This window comes from Rhea pennata, chromosome 2 (assembly GCF_028389875.1).
Source record: "Rhea pennata isolate bPtePen1 chromosome 2, bPtePen1.pri, whole genome shotgun sequence".
In the NCBI taxonomy this organism is placed as follows: Eukaryota; Metazoa; Chordata; class Aves; order Rheiformes; family Rheidae; genus Rhea; species Rhea pennata.
The window spans coordinates 22,593,256-22,617,431 of record NC_084664.1 but is presented as its reverse complement, the minus strand read 5'-3'; the positions used below and the strand labels follow the sequence as shown (position 1 = coordinate 22,617,431).

Here is a 24,176-nt window from a genome sequence, read left to right as displayed (position 1 = left end):
GGTCACTTAAAGTCTGTTAAATGCCCCAGGGAATGGGTGGCCTACGCAGGTCATTGCTATATAATTTATAGAACGCCGAAAATATGGAAAGAAGCCCAATCTTCCTGTAGAAAAGAAGGTGGAGAGCTGGCGAGTATTCATAATATCGAGGAGTACAGTTTTACAGTGTCTCAGCTTGGGTACAGTGAGTATTCCTGCAGGTCACTCTTTCATCTAGAATTACAATGTCACTATTATTGATTTAATTGTAGCCATGATCTTAAGGGTCTTTAAAAATAAGACGGGAATCAGCTTTCTTGCTCAGTCAGTCTCCCATGGAGGTGAGATGTGGATGCTCCCTTTTGAGACGTAAGCACACCCACGATTACATTTGCTTTCCCAGGGCCTGACGATGAGCTGTGGATTGGTCTAAATGATTTCAGGGTTCAAATGTATTTTGAATGGAGTGATGGGACACCAGTGACATTCACCAAGTGGCTTCAAGGGGAGCCAACCCACACACGCAATAAGGCAGACTGCATCATTATGAAGGGAGAGGTAAAAAATTCTCACACTCTTTCATGCTTTCTTTCGTCCATTGGGTCCCCAGGAAAGGAAACAGTCAGTGGAAAAAAAAATGAAGAAAAGCTTCCGACCTCTGTATTTAGGTTTTTAAGAGCTTGCTTTGATTCAGAGTATCTTAGTGTGGAAGGAGCCGAGAGACTAGATACAGGAAGATGTATGGTAGAGCACAAGAAGCTCTGAGACTGAGACTTGATCTGCTCTGTAATGATTATAACAAATCTCCCATCTGAAAGTGATTGGAGTAACTCATCATCCACATACAATAGAGCTGATCATAGCTGCATAATATGATTCTTGGTACAAGGACATTCATATGTTTCCCCTAAACCACCTAATGCATACTTTTATTAGAGCCAATTTGGAAGCTGATATTACTGGAGGCACAAAAAATTAGATTAAAGAACCCTATCTTCTTTTATGCTCAGTTTGAAATGACATAACCTAATGCTATGGAGAAAGGCTTAAATAATGTGTGCTTCATATTTTATGTGTAATTTATGCAACTTTTCCTTTCTAGTGTCATCTGGGTATATGAATGTTATAAACAGCATGCTAGTGAGAAAGAATGGAGCAGAGTGTTTTCTTAGTGTTCTCATCAGCCACTGAACCTTTATTGCAGGCTACACTAATTCTGAGATCCCTGAGGAAATGTTCCCCCCTGTCTTGTATTCCCTTCTTGGGGGCACTGGAGAAAGTAGCAAGGCAAGGAAGAAAGCTCAAATGGCCTCAGCTGAATGTAGGTTCTCTCTGAGAAAAAAATATTCATATTGGCTCTGATTTTTCTTCAGACTTCTCTTTGTGCTCTCTTCTTACCATGCTCAGGATGGCTTTTGGGCTGACAGTGCATGTGAAAAGAAACTTGGATACATCTGTAAAAGGAAACCTCTGGCAGAAGAAGCAGAGGAAGCTGAAGTTACTTACGTGGGCTGCCATAAAGTAAGTGTAAAGCTTACACAAAACCACGGCTTCATTCAGGTTGTTGCATCTTACTTTCACTCTCATGACGGCTAAGCTGTATCTCACAAGTCTTCTACTTTCACTGCACTTGGTAGAGCCCTAGAAAATTATTTGTACATACTGATGCTTTTCAGACTAAAAAGGGGATTTTTTTCATTATTTTAATAAAATTTAGACTGACTTGTTTTTTTCACTCCCTCATGTGCTCACTTCACTCAGTTCTCTTCCCCAAACAGAGCTGATCACTTCAGTTCAGATCCCATAAGAACTGCTCTCTGCAGAGCATGTCACTGTGTTTTCACGCTGCATCCCAGCAGTTGCAGGTGGCACCATACCCGTCTCTGTTCAGCCCGTCTGCCACAAAATCATAACCAAGGCCCATCGCTCGTGCAGACCAGGAAATTTTGGACTTGTGTTTCCTTTATCAAGGAGGAAGAAACAGAGTTATGGTTACAAAGGCCATTTGATTAACCTCTTCGTTTTTTCTCACAGCTTCTGAGATTAATTTTGAGTTGGGATGCAGCATTAGCGCAGCTGTTAGAAGGGCATAGCATTGTGCAGTTTTACAAAACCTCCTGTGCGTTTCTGCTGTTCACGTTGGCAGGGCTGGACAAAGCACGGTTTTTACTGTTATTCCATGGGACAGATACCAGCAACATTTTCAGAAGCAAAACAAATCTGTGAAGAAAACAAAGGTTATCTGGCTACTGTGAAAGACAGGTATGGAAACATAATTCTTGTCCTTTCACATGCGCAACCAGGATGGAAGGAGCAAAAAACGTCATCGCTTCCTAGTCTGCACTTAGTAACAGTATCTGATGTGACACTTTTGCAGGAATATTTATGGTAGAACCGAAGCAGGGGCTCGATGTCATGACTACAACTGTGCAACGCCCTGCTACTAGGCATCTTCGCTATTGCTGACCCCAGGAGTTAAAAAATGGAGTCGATCTCCTCAGCCCCTCAGAACTGCCAGATTGTTTTAAAACTCACTGAACCAAAAACAAGCAAATGAATGTGGAGCTATTTATTTCTTTTAGTATTCAGATTTTCGTTTTCTTTGCAACGAGGAGATATGGAAACTTACCCTTTTTGGAATAAAAAATAGAATTTTTCCTAGAGTATCAAGAATCAAATATTTAGCTCTTACCACAAACCTCAGTAAAACATTGAATCACTTATTTTTATAGAGTAAATAACACAAATATATTAACACAGGTATTCTCTTATTTATGCTGTTCACTGTAGACTAGAAAAAGAGAACAGAATCTCTCTAAATTAAAAATATAACTTACACTATAAAATTATAAACAATTTATACAATAAATAGAATTTTAAGGGTAAGATAATTGCTTTTATTTCTATTTATGCTATTTTTTCACATATTAAGAAATCACTTTACCAAATTTGGTATTATGAATTGTTTGAAGAAATGGACAAATTAGGATGAAATATTAGTACAACATAATTTTGGAACTTATTCTTCACAGATATGAACAAGCATTTATGACTTCTGTAATTGGCTTCAATCCAGCAAAATATTTCTGGATTGCTCTCTCAGATGTGGAAGAGCAAGGGACTTTCAAATGGGCCAGTGGCGAAGCTGTTACATTCACTAACTGGAACTCAGGAATGCCAGGTACAAGCAATGGAAATGGGACCGAAGAATTTCTAGTCTGGGGGCCCAAGAAGTTAGGTTTTTCAAAACTAAAGCGCTGTCTTGAAACTTCTGACATAAAGCTGTAGAAATGAAAGTACCTCCCTCCATCTGTAGTAAAGAGAAAGGGGTGGTGGAACAGGCCATCCCCAGTTCCCAGTTGGCCATCTGGGATCGAGTGTGTCACTGGTATCATTTTCTCTTTGTTATTTGCTCACTTGATATTTTGGTGCTTCATAGTGTAATATAAGAGGAATGTGATAAAGTTTCTTTATGACTTAATTGAAATTCCTGTGAGTTATTGGTGTCCAGACACAGTGGGGTTTTTCAAGTAGATAGACCATGCTTTGAGAAGATGCAGTTCTTTACCAATTAGGTTCGTAACTCTTACTTTTTATGAAGGAAGGGAGTCAGGCTGCGTGGCCATGAGAACAGGAACTTCAGCTGGGTTGTGGAATGTTCTGAACTGTGAGGAGAAAAACATGTTTCTCTGCAAGCAACTGGTTCAGGGAGTGACCCCTCCGCCTCCTCCAACGACGGCTCCTCCTCCATCGTGCCCAGAGGAGTGGAAATCAGTTCCTCAGAGTAGCTCATGCTTCAAAGTAGGTATTTAACTTCTGAATGCAAATGCTTGTGATGTCAAATGTGAATAGAAAACATAAATACATGAAAGATAGATTTTACCCCATTTACTTGATAGTTACTCTGCGGTAACATGTTTCCAGCCAACCCCAGGGTGGTGCCTGAAGGAGAGTGCCATATGTAGATGAAACTGCAGTATGGAGTCACAGGGACACAGACATAACAGGCAATACAAAGTTGCAGGGATCAAATTTAATAGAGAACCACAAGCTTTGGTGACACAGTTAAATCGTAAGTGGTCAAACCAGAGAGCAGGGGACCAGGAGAAAGAAAGAAGCTTTCTGAATGTTTCTCAGTTTCCGGAATATCTGATACAGGAATTAACTGTCCACTTTTTGTAGCTTTTTCAGAGGGGAAGGGATAAAATGCAAACATGGTTTGGTGCAAGAGATTTTTGCAGAGCTATTGGAGGAGATCTGGCCAGTATCCATAGTGAAGAAGAACAAAATCTAATATCTGGCTTGTGAGTATTTGCAAAACCTGTTGTTTAGAGATAGGAGATAAAACATTTTTTAAAAAACTACCTTTCTAAAAGATATAAAAGATTTCAGATGATCAATTTCTACTCTGCAAAGATAATGTATATTTTTGCAAAGAAGTAAATAGGTAGAAGGAGGTGAGCAAAAGGGTTTCTTAGCAGGTCTTTGGGGAGGGGGTGTTATGTGTAGAAGCAGCAGGGACAATATTTGTGGTATCATGATACTTGTGATCCTTCCTATGAAGGTTCACAGCTTCCTGATTACTTTCTATGACTCTGTTAAGTGACACTTCAAGTGCCAAAACACTGAGAATGTAATGATATATAGCCTTCTTCTCTGCTTTCCACCGTGTCCAATTGTACTTGTGTGTAATCATTCAGAGACAGAGACTATCTTCGCTCGTCTTACTGGATGGGTTTAAATGCCCTAGACTCTGACGGAGGATTTGTATGGAGTGATGGCTCACCAGTGAGTAAATAATTTCTTGTTCCAGCTGTTGATCTAATTCTCCATATCTGTCTTGTCAGATGATCTCTTCTATACCAGCCACAAGTGCGTTTAAGTCTTTACTTCTCAATCTCACTCTAAGAATAAGTTTTTATTTTTTGATTGCTTGTAGTTATATATAACAGTATTACATTTTGAGAATATGCAATATCATCAAAGACGATTAAATATTCATCTCTCTTACTTAAGCAAATCTAGTTCATACTAATCTCTATATCCACATGTCATTTACTGTTAGAAATAATTTTGTGTGTCCAGTCAAGCTAAGCTCTGTTGCCCTCACCCTCTTAAGCATATCGAGGTCTGCAAGGTCCAAGTCAATGTAGCAGCACATATGGATTGTCTCAAGTTGAAATATTAGAGCAGGATAATCAACCCAGTGGTAGGAGGATGGTACTTGGATGCTCCTTCTCAAAGCCTGTCAGGACAACTTCATCTCTCCTGATAACAAGGAGGGCCACAACTTCTTAGCTTGTTAACATGACTTATAAATACATTGAAGAATCATTACTCTATACAACGGCCATGTCTTTCTCCTTACCAAAACACAAGACCGACCTTGAAATGAAGTGAAATGCATTCTCCTTTAACAGGACAGTATAAGACATACGAAAAATAGTAACAGAGCTATGTTTCCACTATAGGTAAATTTTGAAAAATGGGCAGGTGGAGAACCAAACAATTATGATGGGAATGAAAAATGTGGAGTGTTTTATGGCTACAATAATATGAAATGGAATGATTTATTTTGTGAACATATGCAGGACTATGTTTGTCAAATAAAGAAAGGTAAGGTGACTTTCTTCCTTAAAAAACTTGTAGAGACAGATAAGAACATCCTTTTCAGGTCAAATCGCACCATTCACATGTATGAAAATCAGCTGTATAATCAAGCATACTGAAGCACTTGATACTTTTCAGTTTGAATAAAAGCGATCAAAAACTACGAATTTTGTCCATGAGACATGTATGTAAGTGTACACTCCATATGGTGCATGATGAAGAAGTGAAACTGAGTAATCTGAAGCCTAGTTGCTGTGGGGTTAATTTGTGATTGGTTATGGCATGGTATTTAGCTGAGTGTAACGTATTTTTTAATATATTCTAAGAAACTGTGACAAAAATAAACCTACTGAATTAGCCTTACAATCTGTTTTGTTTTTGGGAGTTAAAATACTAATAACTATGAAAGTATATTTAATTGAGCAAAGATATCTGAGAGCCATATAGTCAGATACTGATTTATGTTGCAGGAACATCATTGAAACCAGAACCTAATTCCACATTCCGTAAGTCTTATTCTTTCAATACCAGAAATAAATTATCACATAATGATGCTAATTTCTATTATTGATACTCTCCTTAATGTTTTACCTTGCAGATTATGAATATGATGTTAGTGAAGATGATTGGATAATATATCATCATAAGGAATACTACTTCAGCAAGCAACCAATGCCTATGGAAAAAGCCAGGGATTTCTGCAGAACGAATGGTGCTGATCTTGTTGTCATTGAGAGTGAAAGCGAAAAAAACTTTATTTGGAAATATGTAAGAAAAATATTTTACATCAAAAAATGCATTGTTCTTTGAAGCACTAAGGCACCTTTGTCAGCTGGTTTCTGATATGTTAGAAAGTGCTCCTTGTCTTTAAAAAGAAAAATCAATGCCACCTTTAATGGGCTTATCTACTTAAGAACTTTACCATAATTATTATTTTGATTAATTGACATGTGTAGATAAATCCTGAACTTTTTTGCTAGGACACTCCGGGTGCAACTTTCAAAATCCTTTTCTTACTTAAATGCAAATTGCAGTCACTGAGTATACTTTTGTTTGTTTTCCTTCTCATTCTTTTTACAAAATTTAAGAAAAGCTTTTTCCCTCTTTTATAAACTGCTGGTATTTTTCAGGCTTTCAGTAAAAAGTTTAAGTTAGAATATTTTCTAATAGGAAGTGAATAGTCTGATAATTATACACTCCTTTGGAAAATTTTTTTTTATATTATTCAAAACCAATATGAGTCCTTCCTTCCCCTTACATGAATAAACACTAAAAAACCAACAATTACTAGTAGTTCTTCAGAAATTCTCACTACATCTTCCCCATACTCTTAAAAATATTGTTTTATTTTATAGCCTGCCAGGGAGTGTTTTTAATTTCTGAATATAGCTTTCTTTTCTGCTTTTCTTTTTACTTAAATACTGGGAATCAGATGAAAGTTTTATATTTTGCAGATCAGACACATAATCCCAGCAACTGCCTGCACATTATATACTATGTAAATTGTACAACTGAAACTAATCTGGTTTTGAGAGCTTCCGTATTTTATTTGAAAACTAGTTTCTCACATTTCCTTAAAATCTTTTTTTTTGTGTTTTAGAGTTTCTATAAAGACTGGGGAAATCACTTTTATATTGGCTTAAGCGTGAGCCTTGATAAAACATTCCGGTAAGTCAAAAAAAAAAAAAAAGTTGTCAAATATCATATATTAAATGTAAATACTCAGTATGGCTCTCTGTAAGAAACCATTGAAGTTCAATGACTTACAAAACTTGTCTGCAGCTGTACCTTGGCATAAAGCTTCAAAACAAGATTGTGAGCCTTAGGGTAACATTCCTCCCTTGATATCTGCACTCTCCGTTTTCCGTTCTCTTTGAGTCTAGGCTCTGCTTTTGTATTGGTGGGGTTGACACTCATTGCAGTGTCATCCACTTTTCCATGTTAGATGAAAGAAAAAATAGGTTGGTGGTCTGTAGGGATGTTCCAGGTGGCACTATCACCTCACTTGCAGACATTATCGAGTACTGAAGTGGTCAAAAAAAAAAAAACCCTACACAAGCCAAAATGAAAAAAACAGTGCCCCTCTCTGCAGTGAGGCATCACGGTGTTTCTTTTTAGAAGCTTAAACATCAGTGTAGGAGAGCTCATAGCCCTTATCTGGAAGGTAATTTCCAGGTGGTTGTAATGTCAGAGTCCAGAGCAAGAGAGCTTCAGGGTACATGGAGTCATTGCTCTTCTATAAATGTCTTCAGAAATAAAGTGCTCTGGGAACATCCTAAATATCCATGGAGCCTTAGGTGAGTTACAGACATGCTTTCCTTGAGTCTGCCCCTACTTTGCTCCCTTTCTTTAATGCTGCCTCCTGAGATTTCAAGCTTGGTCAGATGGGTGTCATCATCTTTGAGCCTTTCTCCTGTCCTTTCAGGAGGTCTGTCCTGGCTGCAAGCCACAGAGAGTGGATAGCCTCATCTCCTGGAACTCCTGCTTCCTGCACTGCATCCACTGCTCAGAAAAACTGTTTTCGACAGTTTTCTCTGCCTCCTCCTTAATTTCTCCCTTCTCTCTGCTGGATGATGGTGCCACTATTTGTATTATTTCCAGTTTGTTACACACTGTTTTTCCTGTTAGGCTCAATAGGAAGATTTGCAAGTGGGAACAGTTAGGCACCACCTGCTATATTCCATATTTTAATTTTACTTGTAGAAAAATGCATTCAGTTGCTTAGTCTCAAAAACTGGAAAAATCCCTTCCAGTACACTGAGACTTTTTTCACTTTGTTCTTGCCTATTTTTTGAGAATAAATATATGAATCATTGAAGTAGGAAGTAATTGTTGCATAACTGAAAGCAAAGTTACACAATATTAAAGATTACCTTTGTTTAACAAAATGACTCCTAGTGATCCCCAGCATGTGGGTCAAGGATCTTGCCTACCCTAAAAGGTCTTATGTTACTGCTTGTGGCTCCAGAAAATTACTAAGCTAAGCTCAAGTTTCTGTTGCTGTTGCTTCTGTTGCTGATTCTGTTGCTCAGATTTCCCTGTGCTTCAGGGAAAGGCACATCCAGTATTGCACTGATGAGGCTTTTCTTTTTTTAAAGTTATCAGTGCTCAGGGACCAAGAAAGTCTGGAGCCACCAGTTGAGATGATTAGTGTAGGCTAGGCAGCTGACATAAAAATATTTTTCATTAATTCTAAATAGATGACCTTGTTTTTCTTTTACTAGAGAACAAAATTTGTTTGTTAGCTAGGGTATTTAAAATTGTATTTAAAATACTTATGCGTTCTTTAAAAAGAAATATTAACTTATTCACTAACAACAGTTATTTCACAACCTGCTTTATTTCAGATGGATGGATGGAAGCCCTGTGAACTATGTTGCTTGGGCACCAAATGAACCCAATTTTGCAAATGATGATGAAAACTGTGTGGTCATGTATACCCATACAGGTGGGTACTCTAACAACATTCTAGCTACCTGGTGTGATATAGGCTTGGGAGGCTGTGTGCATTACTGGGTAAGTTATAATACTGAGCAAAGCGATGATTGAGAGAGGGTTTAAAAAGCTTAGGTGAAAAATCACGTTGTCGTCTTTCAATTAAGGCCCTTTAAAAAAAATTCAGCTCTGAGTAATTAACATGATGGATTACACCCGCAATTTGATTCCTAGCCTTATCGAAACTTTTCACCCTGAACAAAACAGGCAACAAACCATCTGCAGGTAGAGATAATATTGTTTTCTACTCTAACCTTTGTCCATGTTATTGCTATCATCTCTCTAAGACATCTATTATCTGTTACCATTTGTGCAGTTCCTAATAATACAGGGTTTGGACATGGCTGCGATTATTACTATGCCATTCTATACAGTATCTTAATGAAAAAAAAAGAGTACAAACATGTGTTAATATAGACAGGTGGGAAGGATAGTTATACTGATTGTCACCAAGCACTCACTCTGCTTTGGTGCTATTCACCTTTCCTACTTTTAATCATTTGTAGTCTCCACATCTATAGCTGAGATAATCTTCCCAGGCTCTCTTAATGGTCACTGGAAGGACATAGATACCTTTGCAGAGTAGGAGCTGTGTCCTGTTTTAGACATCTTCTTTAGGACAAGAAGAATTATGTCTGTAGCTTCGTTGAACTTTAACAACAAGGTGTCCATTGAACATCAAGTGTGATCATCTCTGCTGTAGATATCTACCGAGGAAATATCTACAATTAATGAGGTGAATGCCTTTTTCTCTCCCCATTCTTGATCTGTAAAATGGGGCTGGAGATGATAACATTATATTCTTACATCTCACTCCCATGTCGAGAACAGGTACCTGGAAAACTGTAGAGCTGTGAGAAGCTCAGGTAGTAACTCAGGTAACAAAGAGCAAGTACCGTACATAGAGAGACTGAGCTTACAGAGAGTGGGTAAATTAAGTAGTTGAACTAAAACTCTCCTTTGGCAATGCCAAGGCTTTTCAATATTGAAATATTTATTTTCTCAGACAAAATATTTCATATTTTGAATGTTGCTGGAGACCTGAATGTTTATTAGGAGGCTATATGTAAAAATAATTATTTCTGGGGTAAAAGGGAGAGAAATACAATTATTGCAATCTGTTCTACTTCCTGTAATAGATTTTTTTAATAGGAAAAGACATTTTTCATCCTAATCACAGTCTGATTTTTGTTTTTCTTTTATTCCAATTTCCCTTCAGGTACATGGAATGATCTCAACTGCGGCAGTGTTGAGTTGTTCGTCTGCGAAAGGCTCAACAGTACTGTTCGGCCAACTGCTGTTCCCACTTCGCCACCACCAGAGGGTGGTTGTCCAGAAGATTGGGCCCTATTTAATAGCAAGGTGCAGTATGAAAGGCTAGTGTATTATATTTTTAAAAGAACAGAATAAAGAACATTGTTGGTTCAGTTTTTCACAGCTGTAGCAGGGATTTGGATTATCTCAAAATATGTTCTTACTAGGTATATTAAAGAAGATAAAAGTAAACCTCCCTGAAACAGAAATAGGAACCTCTATCGGGACTACAGCAGTTATAGGAGAGGTTATGAGCCATACAAGAGTTAAGCTCATCTTCTATTTATGCTATGATTTGCCAAATGGTTGAGCAACTTTGTGCGGGAAACACAACCTCAGAGCTGTAGTATGTTTTCTGTTGCTGTGCTGAGCTTATCTGGCTGTCACAGGTCCCTTGGACACTTCTTCATCCCATGGTTGTTATGCTACTGGCTCTTAAGCCACTGAGGCAGCATCTGTTGAGCAAACTTACTAGTTTCCTTATATAACCAAACACTTGTTAAGGTTTTTAAGTAATTCATTCATAAGCATTGCAACGCTTTTTACACTTTTAATTGTATAAGAGCACTCTTAGTCAAGCCTTCTGAAAAGACAACATTTCAGGATAAGAGAGCATGTGTTTAAAAAGCATAGATTTTCATCAATAAAATAAAGTTATAAAACAACAGTGTGCAGTGCTAAGAATACCACTAGCAATAAAGATGATCCTTATCTACTTTGTTCGTCTCATCTAGCTCCATCTCTACTTCTTTTGGCTAAGTCTAAATATGATGTCAATTTGACAGAGCTCCTTTAAGGTGCCTGGCTGCTATCTTCTTCTTCCCCTCTCTCTTGGTCATGGGGAAAAGAGGCACAAACTCAGAGAGCGCCGTAAAAGGGAACAAACTCTAAAGCTAAAATGTCTCTCTCTTCCTTCTCCTGAAAGAAGAGCTCCCATAGTCTCCTTCCTTGACTCCTCTCTGAGTGTTTAGACACCATTTTTGGCTCTCATGGAGATACCTTTCCTTTGCTGACCCTTTTTTTCCCCCAAGTTGCCTAATTAACTTCTCTGTTTTATACTTTAATCAGCACATTCTTGGTTTTATATTGCTTGACTCTGACAGTGCTGTCTAACAGCATCTTGATTAAACCTCATAAATCATATTACATGAAATTGTAACTTCACAGTTTTCTTACTAGTGTCAGAATCATTCTTTTTCTGTGACTATTGTATGAAAACCAAGCACGGTATCACAACTGGAAACTGGGATGTTTAGCTGCAATAACATGTCTTATCTTTGTTGCACCTTTTTTGTTTTCTGAGGTCTTGGGCATTCCTCGCACAGAAATGCCGAGGAGCCCTTGCTTTAGGTTTCTTCCCACTGAAGCTGTCAGATTGGCACGTTCCTTCTTTTAAGTGTATGTTAAAATGTGCAGGTTTATACTAGTTTCCTAGGATATATCTTTTATTTCATAAAGATATTTTCAAGCCAGAAAAGACAGATCAACTGATCCCCCTTTTTGTTTAAAATATCCAGTTTATCTTGCTTGTTACAAACAGAAAAGCTATCACCAGAAACTCGGAAAAGCTATCTAATTACAGCCTTGGCACGCTTCTGTTCCTCAGTGTTTCAGAACGTTTGGCCTTAATGAGAGCGATACGCTGACATGGCACGCCGCCCGGAACAACTGCATACATTTCAGCGCAAACCTGGCGACCATATCAAAAAAGGAAACACAAGGTACAGTGTACAATTTTTTTTCCTGCTAGATGGGTCATCAAGTAATTCCTGTGAAACAGGTAAAAAAAAAAAATTGCTTCTGCAGTATATCTAATTATTTCTTCCATAGTAATACTATAGTAATACCAAGTTATGTTGAACGAGCAAATTTTAAGTTTGAAAGAAAAAATTGCATAGATATTAGCCCTGAAGTTATGATTTTAAAATTTAATCAATACACTAATATTAGGACTGACATAGGAATTGTTACTGTTCAGATATTAAGATTTTATAGTATAGGCTTATAAATGTCCCTATATTATTTTTTTAAGTTTAAGTCCACAAATAAAATAACATACAAAGGGAGTAAATTATAGCAAAATATAATAAACAGAATAAATTACTGTAATTTAAAAAAGCTGCTCATTCAAATGCTGTGGGTGTGAGCAGAGAACATACCCTCAGGCAGCAGATGGTCCTAATGCTGGAGTCCCAACTTCCCCCTTTTCTCCGTGCTCTGCCAGACCTGAGCCTGCTGTACAGCAGGTTACAGCTTTTACTGAGACCTCATAACTTGCTCAGGAGCCTCGGGACTCCTGAGGGCTCTGTGGATCCAGATCTAGCTTGTTCCATCAGAGCTTAAGTTTTCTGCTTCCTCTCCACAGCAGAGGAAGGACACCTTTTTCTTTTTTTTTTTTTTTTTTTCCTCTGGAAAGTCAGTCTGGGCAGGAGCACAGGAATACAATATTTGGCCTTCCACCAAGCTGAGGTCTTAGCACACACACGCTTGGTTCTCACATAGTCTTATTTGTGTTGTGTCTCTTTAGAAACTAAGTTATTAACTGTGGTTAACAAGGAAGTTACTAAAGAAGAAAATGGAATGCATTTTTTATGTGCCAAGTCTCAGTGTACTGAAGCTGTTAATTTGTGTGCATAATATCATTAAAACCACTTCCTTAGATGATTGACAACGCGGAAGAGTGTGCACATAAGTTCTTTAAAAAGATCTAGAGAGCCATTTTGTGTTAAAATTTTAGGTTTAAAACTTGCCCACGTTTGAATTTGTAAATATTTTTTATGATTTTGACATCTGAGGAATAGGTATTCTTTTTATTTTAGCATGAGATTAACACTTTATTTTTTAAAAAATATAGCAAAATAAAATGTATAGCCCTTGTTCCAGGTACCCCTGAATTTATACTGTTTGGGTTTCAGTTTTCCACCTTCTATAATTCTTTTTTTCTTTTTTTCTTTAGCTTTCCTCATGTCCCTCTTAAAAGATGCTGCAACTGATGCCTGGATTGGACTCAATGACGTAAATCAGGAGCACACATACTTATGGACTGATGGAAGCCCAGTTTACTATACAAATTGGGCAAAAGGCTCCCGAAGTTATTATAGTAAGGTAAACATTAATTGCTGGTTATCACTTAATCATTATAGCTTTGGTAGATGAATTAAAATGCATGTAGCTAAAACTGTATTTTTTATAAGATTGTCTTTATGAAGTTTTTTATTGATCTTGTTGCTTTTGAAAGCACAGTAATCATGTTGTAGATTTACCTTTAAACATTTATTCAAATTCTGTATTTTGTCGTGATCCAGTATGAATCCAGATAGACAGCTGACTGGAAGTATTGTGCAAAACTCAGACTAGTGAGAAATTTCCTCCACTTTACTATGACAGATCAAGGGACTCAAATAAAGCATATATGACAGTTACTGTATGATTTTGGAACACAGTGAATGTTATTTAGAATTGATGAAAATATTCATGGAACTGTGTATATTAGTATTTCTTGACTCTGAGTTTATTAAGGTAAATGAATTGAATTATACCATTAGGAGGAGAACCTGGATCTGCTTTTTTTTAATCTTTTCCCTCTATACCATCTATCAAATCTTTTTTGTGAAATATCTCTTCTGCATGCTGTGAAAATTTTATCGCTATAATGCCAATTTATATTTAATTGCTAAACAAAATTGAATGTTATTCAATAGCTTAAAAATGGCTAATGTAGAATACTGGTTGATAGCACTACTCCTGTACATCTATTTAATTATCCTTGAAAAGTTGTGTTGAAGGGAGACATATTCAAAGCTTGATACTGAATAATAAAATAAGATAGTTTTAAATGTTGTTGCTATTTAGAAAATGTCTTAATATACTTTCATCCTACCGAATGCAGATAATGGGAAATTATTCTGTAAGGTCCAACCTCGTCGAGGCTAGAGCTGGTTTTGGGGCTCTCCAAGGCTTCCCCCTCTCACTCATGCTTTCCGCAGGAGCCCATTTCCTAACACGAGGAGCTCATGCACACCCTCCTTCACTTACAGCCAAGACCTGGGCTGCTGCCTTTGATGGATTTCAGAGATACGATTAGGTTATGTTGATATGAGGGAGGGAGAGCTGCTGCCTCCAGCCGCAGACAGCTCAGCAGCAGCTTCTCATGCCAGGGAAGGCAAAGCATGAGGGTAAATGACCCAAATCAAGGTGGAAATGGTTGTTTGTGTGAGGAGGGGGTCTACCAGATGCCATTTCTGGTCTCTACCCCTATGCTGCTTAACTGTGATGGCAACTTTGGTTCCTGGTGCTGGACCAGGGCAGGAAGAGGATTTTAGCTGTTTAGATAGTTTCAGTGCTGACGAATGATAAATGGTTGTGGTCGTATTACTGCTTGTGACCATTGCTGATATGAGCTGACCTTCATTATTCATTTATGCATGTCTGTGTGTGATAGGTGAGTCTGTACATCAAACAGGAACAGGAACATTTCTTATGAATCCACATTTGTTTTTCTCATTTCCCTTCTAGGATGACTGTGTCTTTATGATGAAGAACCCTGCTGAACAGGCAGGGAAATGGAAAGATGAAGAATGCAAAACAAGCAAAAGCTACATATGCCAGAAAAATACTGGTGAGTTCTTTTTCACCAGCTTCTAGTACAGCCAATGACTTATTGTGGTTATGTTTTCTTAACACTGGTGTTAAAAGTAACTTTCTCATATTCAACCCTATTTTTAGTGAAATTAATTTGATTGTATCATGTGCACGGGGCAACATTTTAAGAAGATGAACATGCACTTCACTTTCTGGAGAAAAACTCTTAATCATTCCTATTTTAAGAACTGAACTAGACCAGTAAATTAAAAAAATAAAATCTATGAATCACCATGTATTGTACTATTTTTGATAGTAGGAAGGAAGGAGAGATATCAATAAAGTATTTTGTCTTTAGGTGGGCAAATTCTTCAAAACAGAAATTTTACTGCTATACTTAAGCATTGTAACTTCTGCGTTGGAAACTGCCCTGTAAGACTGTCTAAGTCTTACTTAGACAATTTCTTCAGCAACAGTTATATCCCTCTCCTTGTTCACAGTGTGCCAGCTTTACCCTCACCTACTTATCTTACTCCATTTCTTGTTAGTAATTCAACTAATGCTAATATACCATGGAAGAAGTGTAGGGGACTGTTCCCTTTAATGCCCTTCACAGTTCCATCATACTTTGGGAATTTTTAGCACATACAGGCATGTTCCTGGTGGTGCTATAGATATTTATGGTAAAAGACTATCAAAGACCATTCTGACAAGAATCAGAAAATTTTATTAGAGAATATGGAACCATATCTTTCACCACTACAGTGACAGTTCTTTAATTCGTTATTACAGCCTCACAATTATTTGACTACACTGCTACAGTAGATCCTCTTTCAGTGATATGATATATCTATCGATTATAAAGCTTTTGACTTTTCTTCTGTATTTCAGATCCCAAATTGTTCAATTCCCAACCCACGCTTCCGGTCTTTGGCTTTAATAATTATGGTAATGACCGCTATGCAATCATCAAGTCCAAAATGAACTGGGAAGAAGCAGAAAGGAACTGCAAAGACCAGTTTGCAGAACTTGCCAGCGTTTTGGATCCTTACACTGATTCTTACCTATGGTTACAAATGTTACACCATGGGGAGCCTGTATGGATTGGTCTTAGCAGCAACACGGTAAGACCATCAAATACTTGTACCAGTCATACCTGTACCTGATCAGAATAGATCTTTCCTACTTGTTGGTCAGAGGTTAACAAGATCCAGTATTGAGGGCACTGTTTGCTCCTACACAAGTGCTATGAATCAGATTTGGCATCAGGCATCAAAGTCTTGCCGAGGTACAAAACTTCCTTTGACTTCAGGGGGTTTAAACTTTTAAACATTTGGCCATAGTATTAGTAAGAACTCCCACAGCCCCTATTTTAGAGGATGAAGCTGCAGTAGACAGTGGCTTCAGAGGTGAATGTGGCTAAGAAGTTTCCAGTTGCTACGCCATGGTTTGCCACACACTCATTTGTGCTAGTAGAGTTATATCTGAGGACACACTGAAAACCAGGCCACAGAAATAACTGCTTCTTCTTGATATTATTTTTACTCAAATCGTTTCTATTTACTTCCTATGAGGTCTTGAACTGGGACAAGTGGGGAAGTGGCAAGGAGCAGCATAGAGGCAGGAAGTGGCATCTGGGAATAGGAATATCTTAGACTGGTTTCAGAACAAGCTGTGACTGTATCTGGTGTAGATCATCCTCTGCAAATCACAGTGAAATACACTGAAAGAGTATATATGCTCAGCCTGTCTCCTGTAAAAGACAGGTCCTTATAAGGGGTAGAAAACTATCACAAGTGCTATTGGCTTGAGAGGCAGAGGTCTGTAGAGTGTGCCTAAGGGTTCTAGCCCTGATGAAAACTATGGTCAATGTTCCTCTCTAGTGGAATTTTTGCTTTTTATTTTTGTTTTCTAAATATATACATATATATATATATTTAGAAGCGTCTGTAAAAGGAACACTAACGCTAGTTACTCTGCAATCTTTTTTTGACCCCTTTGAGTGTATATGTGGACTCCTCTCATAGATCTTCAATTCTATATCCACATTTGTATCACAAGGCCTTTTCCTCATTTACTGCAAAGACTGATGGTGTAAATTTAATACTGCTGGTTGCATCCTGAATGAACGTCTGTAGGGCCACTGCCTCATCTGCTACATAGAGAGTAAAAGTTGGTCAAGACTGCTGGGTATTCATGACAGAGGACTAGTTAATTTTGTACAAGAAGCTGTGATTTTGCCTTTTCCTTCTTTTAATCCAGTTCTTGTATGTGAAATAATCTTTATTTTCTTTTGCTTTTAGAGTCATGGCCACTACGTATGGTCAGATAGGAGAAGAAGCAGGTATCATAACTGGGCCAGCGGAGAACCAAATAAGAACACAGCCTGTGTCTATTTAGATCTGGATGGTTTCTGGAAGACAGCATCTTGCAATGAAACATTTTTCTCTCTCTGTAAACAATCTGATGGTAGGTTGTGAATGGAATAAGTGTCATTAAGGAGGCTGGAGTTTATATTTGTGGCTTTATTTCAGTTCAGCCATTCAACATAAGTAAAGATTGTGGTAGATGGTGTGGGTCTTGACATAAACTATTGCTTTTGTTCAGGAAGAATTCCCAGATCCAGTCTGTCTTACCTGAGTGATTTCCAAAGTTTTGTACATTACATTTAATTTCACAGGCCAGTCAACATGTGCATGTCATAAAGTTAACTGTGAGATTTCATGCTACAAGCAATGGATCTTTATTTGTACTTGCTTGTCAGAAACTGCAGAACTGGTCCTCTTTAGCCTAACTACGAATAGATTAATGATATATTTTTATATTTTAAATTATCTTTTATAATATTGGGAGATAATAAACTTCAGTTAGTGTAACAAATAAATGTAGCTGAGAGCAGGACCAGGAAGCAGAATACAATAAATACGTAAACAACCAAACCAGCTTTTTATATATCTATATAAGTAGAGAGAAAGATTTATGTGTATGTATATGTCAGTAGATTTTAAAGGATTAAATGAATGAATTTGTATTTGAGAAAAGTGTAGGATCCTAGGAAGCTTCTGCTAAAACATTTTAGGGGGTTCAGATTTTGCACTGAAAAGACCTTATTGTCAAATCTATGTTTTAAATTATCCTTGAAATTTGTGATATTTCCACCATACTTCACAGTAAATCTAATGTTCATTTAAGCCATACTGTGCCTTTAGTCAGGCCATGAAACAGAAAGCTAATTCTACTTCTACATAGCTTAGTACATATGTAAAAGGGCAGATACAGACAGTTTTGAATTCCACTGACTTTGCTGCAAACTGATTGGAGCAAGCCACTGGTCATCCGTAAGCCAGGCAGACACTGCGGCCAGCTGCATCAGGTTATTGCTCTCGCTGTCTCCTGTGTCTGTTGTCCTTTGCTGTTGCCCCTCTCCAAACGGAGCTGCTTGGAAGCTGTATGCACAGCAAAACAAAAAGTTAGTTGTGAAGCACAGAATAATATGACAGACGCAGAGCATGCTTCAGCCACGAGTGACTGACATCTTAGGAACACATCACTGTGTGCCGTTGTTATCGAGATCCTGTAGATATACTGCCATTCCTCATTCTGTTTCATAAATTTTGAGTCAAAATCACCTAGCTGAAGACTGTTGCAGTTAAACTGCTGTAAACCTCCTTTAGCAGACTGGAGATTCAACCTCAACCACTTATCATTAGTTTAGCATCATTAATTTAATATTTTATCATTACCTATGTCTATGGGACGTTCTTTCTTTCGGAATCATTGTCACATTGGTAGGGGCTACTTCTGGCACATGCTTCGCTTGGACTTTAAGACCCCTTTGAAATCTGTGTCTCCCTAACAGAGTTGATCCCTAGCGAACCCCCACAGCTTCCCGGAAAATGTCCCGAACCGAAGCGTGGTAGAGCTTGGATTCCTTTCCGGGGTCATTGCTACTATGTTCACACCACTTCTGAAGAAAGTTGGCCTGATGCTTCTATGGCATGTATTCAGATGGGTGAGTGTCAGTTTTTATTAACAGATTTCAAAGATTGTTCATGTCCAAAATAAAGAGCCAGGCTGCGACCTTTACATTTTTCCACCATTTCTAGTAAAAACTGAAGAATCTCAGAATAGATGAGCCAAGGGATTGATTCTTTGTGGATTGCCCCTGCTTGCCCCTCTGAATCTCCTCCTCTGCTACACCTTACATCTCTCCACTCATTTCACCAGTGGTTTACTTTTCCTGTTCACTTTATCCCACCACTTTGATGGCTCTTCTGCTTTTTGTATTTTCTTCCTCACCAGAAGTTCTTAACTCTGTTCATAGAGGATCTGTATTCTTAGTTTCATTAGGGGCAGTCTGTATCAGGTTAAAGTCAGGTCATACAAAGCAGAAGTATATAAATACATGCTGAACTGAGGCATCAACCAAATCCTGTGGATCTAGTGCTGAAGTTTGTAAACTTCTTTCATCAATTTTTGTTCTTTTTTTGTAAAATACAGAACTAACAGATAAGATATAGATGTGTGTATGTGTATCAGTTATAAATTACAACTAATTTAAAATTATTATCAAGCTTTTTAATAATATAATAAAGCTGATCATCATGAAACATAGCATAAATAATTTCTAATAGAAGATCTTTCTGAAATTATATGTAATATTTGATTGATATTTTAGGTGCTTCCCTGGTTTCCATAGAAGATTCAGCTGAAATGAACTTCATCTTACTTTACTTGTCTACAATTGCAAGTGACTTCAGGAAGTTTTGGATAGGATTGTTCAAAAATATTGATGGTAATTATTTCATATTACATATTGAGGTAAAAATACTTGGAAGTAAACAGACAGAAATCAACTGTTAAATAATTAATAGATTTTTCTGTCAAAATACTTAAAAATACAAGCCATCAAGAGGTCTACAATTTTTATATCTTTACTATAATTAGAGTATAGTTCAATCTTAAGGTTCCACCTTAGATCTGTAATAGTTGATTAAATGTTTCCTGTCACACTTTTGTGCCAATTGTTTGACACTGAACTCCTGTTAGCCTTTTAAGAAAAATATTGTCTTGCAATTAAATGTGCAGGCAGCCTTAAACTGATATTTATTTCTAAACAACACAGAAGAATAGCAACTTAATGTTGCCTAGAAACATTTCTTAATCTTATTTTTCATTTTTTTTCATACATTTTACATGAATTGGTGGAATATTTCATCCAAATTATGCCAGCTTTTTATTTGTACCTGTAGTTCAAAATTTCCAGTGAAAAATATTAGTGAAACCAAATCTAATTCTGTTTTCTGTATCATTATAATTATAAAGCTTGTTTTCCCTGGTAGTCTTTGAGGGTCCAATCCAGATCAAGTCTCAGCTGGGCTACTGTTGTCCTGGCCCTGGCTGCCCAGTACCCTTGACACTTGCTGCCAGCAGTGGCAGGCATCTTGCTGCATGGTCAGCCAGTTAGAGCTGCTCTAGTTGAAAACTAACTGTTCAAAAGAAATGATTTGTTCCCTGAACTGGCCCACTGCATTGCCACATGGGTGTCAGTGCAATAATAAGCAATAGCAATGTGCAGGTGCAGAACATGGCTTGGAGAAGGTGGGATTGTGGCAGCTGCAAATTATATGATGAAATGCTGCCATGAAAGTACAACAGGAAGGACCAGAGATTGTAATTATTCCCACTTCGTGGGCCTGGATATAAGAAGAGCAGGGAATTTTATTTAAGAGGTCTGATTCAGTTTGCTGAGATAATTAATTGATCTAGTTCTAATAAAACAGCTATTCACTGATCTTGGATCCACTTAAAAAGAAAATTTCCAGAGTGATCTGGATCCTTGAACTGAATAACCACAGAATGTGCCTTGCACGGGCACTCTGCTTGTTCTCAAGGCGCTCAGGCACTGGCAAGGTCTGGGTGCTGGCTTTGATTAAAAGTACTCAGGCAGCCAGGTCATTTCCTTCATGCTTCACTGACAGCTGTGACCATTTAGGGTAATGGAGTTAACTATGTCTGTACACTGCTTATGAGAACTTAAATTTGACACATTCCCCTCTGAACATCTCTGGCTGTTAAAGAGTGAGAATTGAGTACTCTGTTACACTAATGTCCTGATTTAATCAAATAATAAATTCCATGCCAGATGTAGGAGTGCCTGGACAAGAAATGGTTCCCCACATCATCTGCTCAGTAGTTAATACTTTTGATTTTAGGGGAATGGGCATGGACAGACAGCAGTGCAGTAGACTTTGTCAACTGGGAGAAAGGAGAGCCTACAACACTTTTGGAGGAGCACTGTGTTGACATGGATATCACAAGTGGAGCCTGGAGGAATTTTTACTGCTCTGTTGATCAGAATTTTATTTGCAAAATCCCAAAGAGTAAGTTCTGCATTCTGTACACTGGGTTATTTTAGAAGCAATGGTTAATATACCCGGTGCTTACCTTTTGCATTGGGTACTCTTTACGTGTTAATGCTTATGCATGTGTTCCCTACTTGCATTAAAGCCAGGAGTAACTCTTCCTAAGGATAATGAGAAATAATGGAGGAATAGAACACTGTTTCCTCTTCTCAGTGCAAAAGCATTTATGTCTTGGCACCTGCATTTACCCCTAGGGCAGTGGAGCACATACCACTTGTTGAGGGTGCAGGGGAAACCTGAAAGGCACTATGATTAGGCTGCATTCTAAGTGGTATTAGGCTGAAGTGGTAGTGGATGAGGAGTCGATGACTAAACCAGTGCTGAGAAGAAAGGAAGGCATGCTCCTTATAGCTGAACTGAAAGGGAGCAGTGGAAAGTTACTGAGATCCTGGAAAGGAATGCAAGTGTTGCTGGTGGGATCAGGAGGGGTGTCATGTACCTGGGATCTGTGGGATGGCCAAGCAGAAAGTACAAGATGAGGGTGGGCCCAGTTTGTTTCTCTAGCCTTACTGACATAGGCACATAGGGAGATCTGGAAGGACTATCAAACAACCTAGTACATTTGATTTTTAATGTGTATTTATGGCCCTTTGTTTTTTCTGTGTTGATCCATGAGAAATCCAAACGTGTTACAGACTGGGGTAAAGTCCAGCTTGTGTGCACAACAGTGCTGTGTAAGATGTGAAGTACGTAGCTCTGCACACACATAGCATGAGTGAACATGTGCGCTTGGAGTCTGAGGTGTTTGCACAGACTGGCTGGGAGACTTGAGATTTGTAACATCTACCCTGGGCAAACAGATCCACGGCACAACTATAATAGAGGAAATGTGGAGATGATTAAAACTCCTGCTTTTGGATCTCCAGATGTTGGAAGATTGGTAAATGAGTCATCCACGTGCTCCGTAGGGCCACCCTGCCAGTCCTGTGAGCAACTAACTAGATTACACTCCCCAAGCAATGGAGGGAGGAAAAGGAAGTTGCCTAAAAATACAGCTAAATGCTTTCAAGTACAAAAATGCTTTTCACTTTTGCAAGTGCAAAGAATTGAGTTTCTCAGTGTGAAGGCCAGATATCACAGAAGTGTGAAAACTTCTGAGGTCTGTCTTCCCCCATCAAAAAAAAGGAGTGCTTAAAGCAATTAACAATGAGGCAAAAACTATGGGTTTTTTAAAAGAAACATTTTAGCAAGAGTATTTGATTGATTTAATATGAATTGTCAAGAAAAGTATTTTTCATATATTTTTCATCTCCATTATTTCAAATAGCATAGGAACAAAAAATAAGTTATGTATGCAATATTTATTTACTCTGTGATTGGTTGCTCATAAACTCTATATAATACATATATTTTTAATTTTAAAGTTACTGCAGTTGAACCAACCCATGATTCATCAATCCATAAAGGTAGGTTTGCTTCTTATAAGCACTTTAAATAGAAATTTCTATAAATATGTATTATCTATTAATAAAATTGTCTCTAGGTAAATTTCAGTTAAATATAACTCAAGCTTTTATTTTAAATTTCTTTAAATGGAAAACTCCTCTCTCAAACTGGTGCCTTACTGAATTAAGATATTTTTGTTGTTCTCTGGGTGAACTGTGGTGAATGTAATGCTCCTTTTAAAAGGAACATTGAAGAAAAAAGCCCAATTTTGCATCATCCATCCAGAACTCACTCCAGTTTCAATTGCTGTTATCATTGTGCAGTATTTCTACATTCAAACCAGTTAGTTTGCTTAAAGAAATGTTTATGGTATTCGATAGCACTCTTTAGTCACTTGTGGTAACTTTTTTTTTTTTTTTTTTTTTTAATTTTCACAGCATCAAAAAGTGAAGCTACTTCTGCATCTGTGCGTGGATTTGGTGGGATGATTGTTATATTGATTTTTCTTCTTCTAACAGGAACTGGCCTTACAGTCTGTTTTTTCTATAGAAAAAGACATAATCAGCAAACAATCACAGCCAGTTTTGACAATACCATATACTGTGGTGATGCTGAACCTGGAACTCATGAGTCAAACTGTCTTGTGACCAACATTGAACAAAATGAACAGGCAGTAGTTTAATGAGCAAAGTAAACTTGTGCCTGATTTTGAAAGAAATTAAAGCACTGGAATACAAGAATTCTTAAGGCAAAGTAGTTTTCTCCTACGGAAATTCTAGTCTATTTTGCATGGGATGCTTCTTGTTGTATGTTCTAGCAGGAGCAATAATCTTGCATGCTCTGAATCTGCTCGCAAAGAGTAGTACCTGGAAGGACCGTTGAGTGTGTACTTAAACCTGGAACCACACTGCGTAAGTGAACACTCAGACAATTCCGGCCTCTGCATGGGACCAGCATCATCTCTTGGCCACAGGGAGAACTGTGCTCATTGCAGGTAACTGAGAATAAGCTCCTTAGTCTCCTCCAAAAAGCACATCCCCCTCTGTAGGAATCCTGAAAATGCCATTGCCCGAGCTCTAGCACAGACTGTCAGAGTTGTGCAGGTTGGATGGGAACTCTGGAGCTCACCTTGACCAGTCCTCTGCTCAAAGCAGAAGCAGGCTGCTCAGGGCCTCATCCAGTCAAGCTCTCTGAACAACCTGTCCCACTGCTTAGCCACATTCTTGGTGATTTTTTTCTCCGCATATCCCATTGGTCTTTCCCTGGCCTTCCCAGCTTATGATTCTCGCCTCTTGCCCTTCTGCTGTGCACCTCTGAGAAATGTTTGGCTCTGTCTTGTCTATAATCCTCCTTTAGGTGCAGGCAACCACTTCAGGTGGTGAACTT

At 38.0% G+C, this 24,176-nt stretch overlaps 1 protein-coding gene across 1 annotated transcript in view; it reads left to right on the top strand.

The window, feature by feature from the left end:
- Positions 1-23,472, top strand: part of LOC134136843 (macrophage mannose receptor 1-like) — a 31,583-nt gene extending 8,111 nt beyond the window's left edge. The window contains exons 7-30 of the mRNA XM_062569054.1: positions 2-184; positions 383-537; positions 1,387-1,500; positions 2,126-2,241; positions 3,012-3,160; positions 3,581-3,780; positions 4,162-4,283; positions 4,680-4,767; positions 5,451-5,595; positions 6,060-6,095; positions 6,188-6,357; positions 7,190-7,257; positions 8,937-9,037; positions 10,304-10,446; positions 12,005-12,119; positions 13,355-13,503; positions 14,914-15,016; positions 15,871-16,103; positions 17,283-17,448; positions 18,839-18,991; positions 19,658-19,774; positions 21,195-21,362; positions 22,769-22,810; positions 23,228-23,472. Of these exons, the coding sequence (XP_062425038.1) occupies positions 2-184; positions 383-537; positions 1,387-1,500; positions 2,126-2,241; positions 3,012-3,160; positions 3,581-3,780; positions 4,162-4,283; positions 4,680-4,767; positions 5,451-5,595; positions 6,060-6,095; positions 6,188-6,357; positions 7,190-7,257; positions 8,937-9,037; positions 10,304-10,446; positions 12,005-12,119; positions 13,355-13,503; positions 14,914-15,016; positions 15,871-16,103; positions 17,283-17,448; positions 18,839-18,991; positions 19,658-19,774; positions 21,195-21,362; positions 22,769-22,810; positions 23,228-23,472 (3,281 nt within the window). The remainder of the gene's footprint in view (position 1; positions 185-382; positions 538-1,386; positions 1,501-2,125; positions 2,242-3,011; positions 3,161-3,580; positions 3,781-4,161; positions 4,284-4,679; positions 4,768-5,450; positions 5,596-6,059; positions 6,096-6,187; positions 6,358-7,189; positions 7,258-8,936; positions 9,038-10,303; positions 10,447-12,004; positions 12,120-13,354; positions 13,504-14,913; positions 15,017-15,870; positions 16,104-17,282; positions 17,449-18,838; positions 18,992-19,657; positions 19,775-21,194; positions 21,363-22,768; positions 22,811-23,227) is intronic.
- Positions 23,473-24,176: the final 704 nt, after the last annotated feature.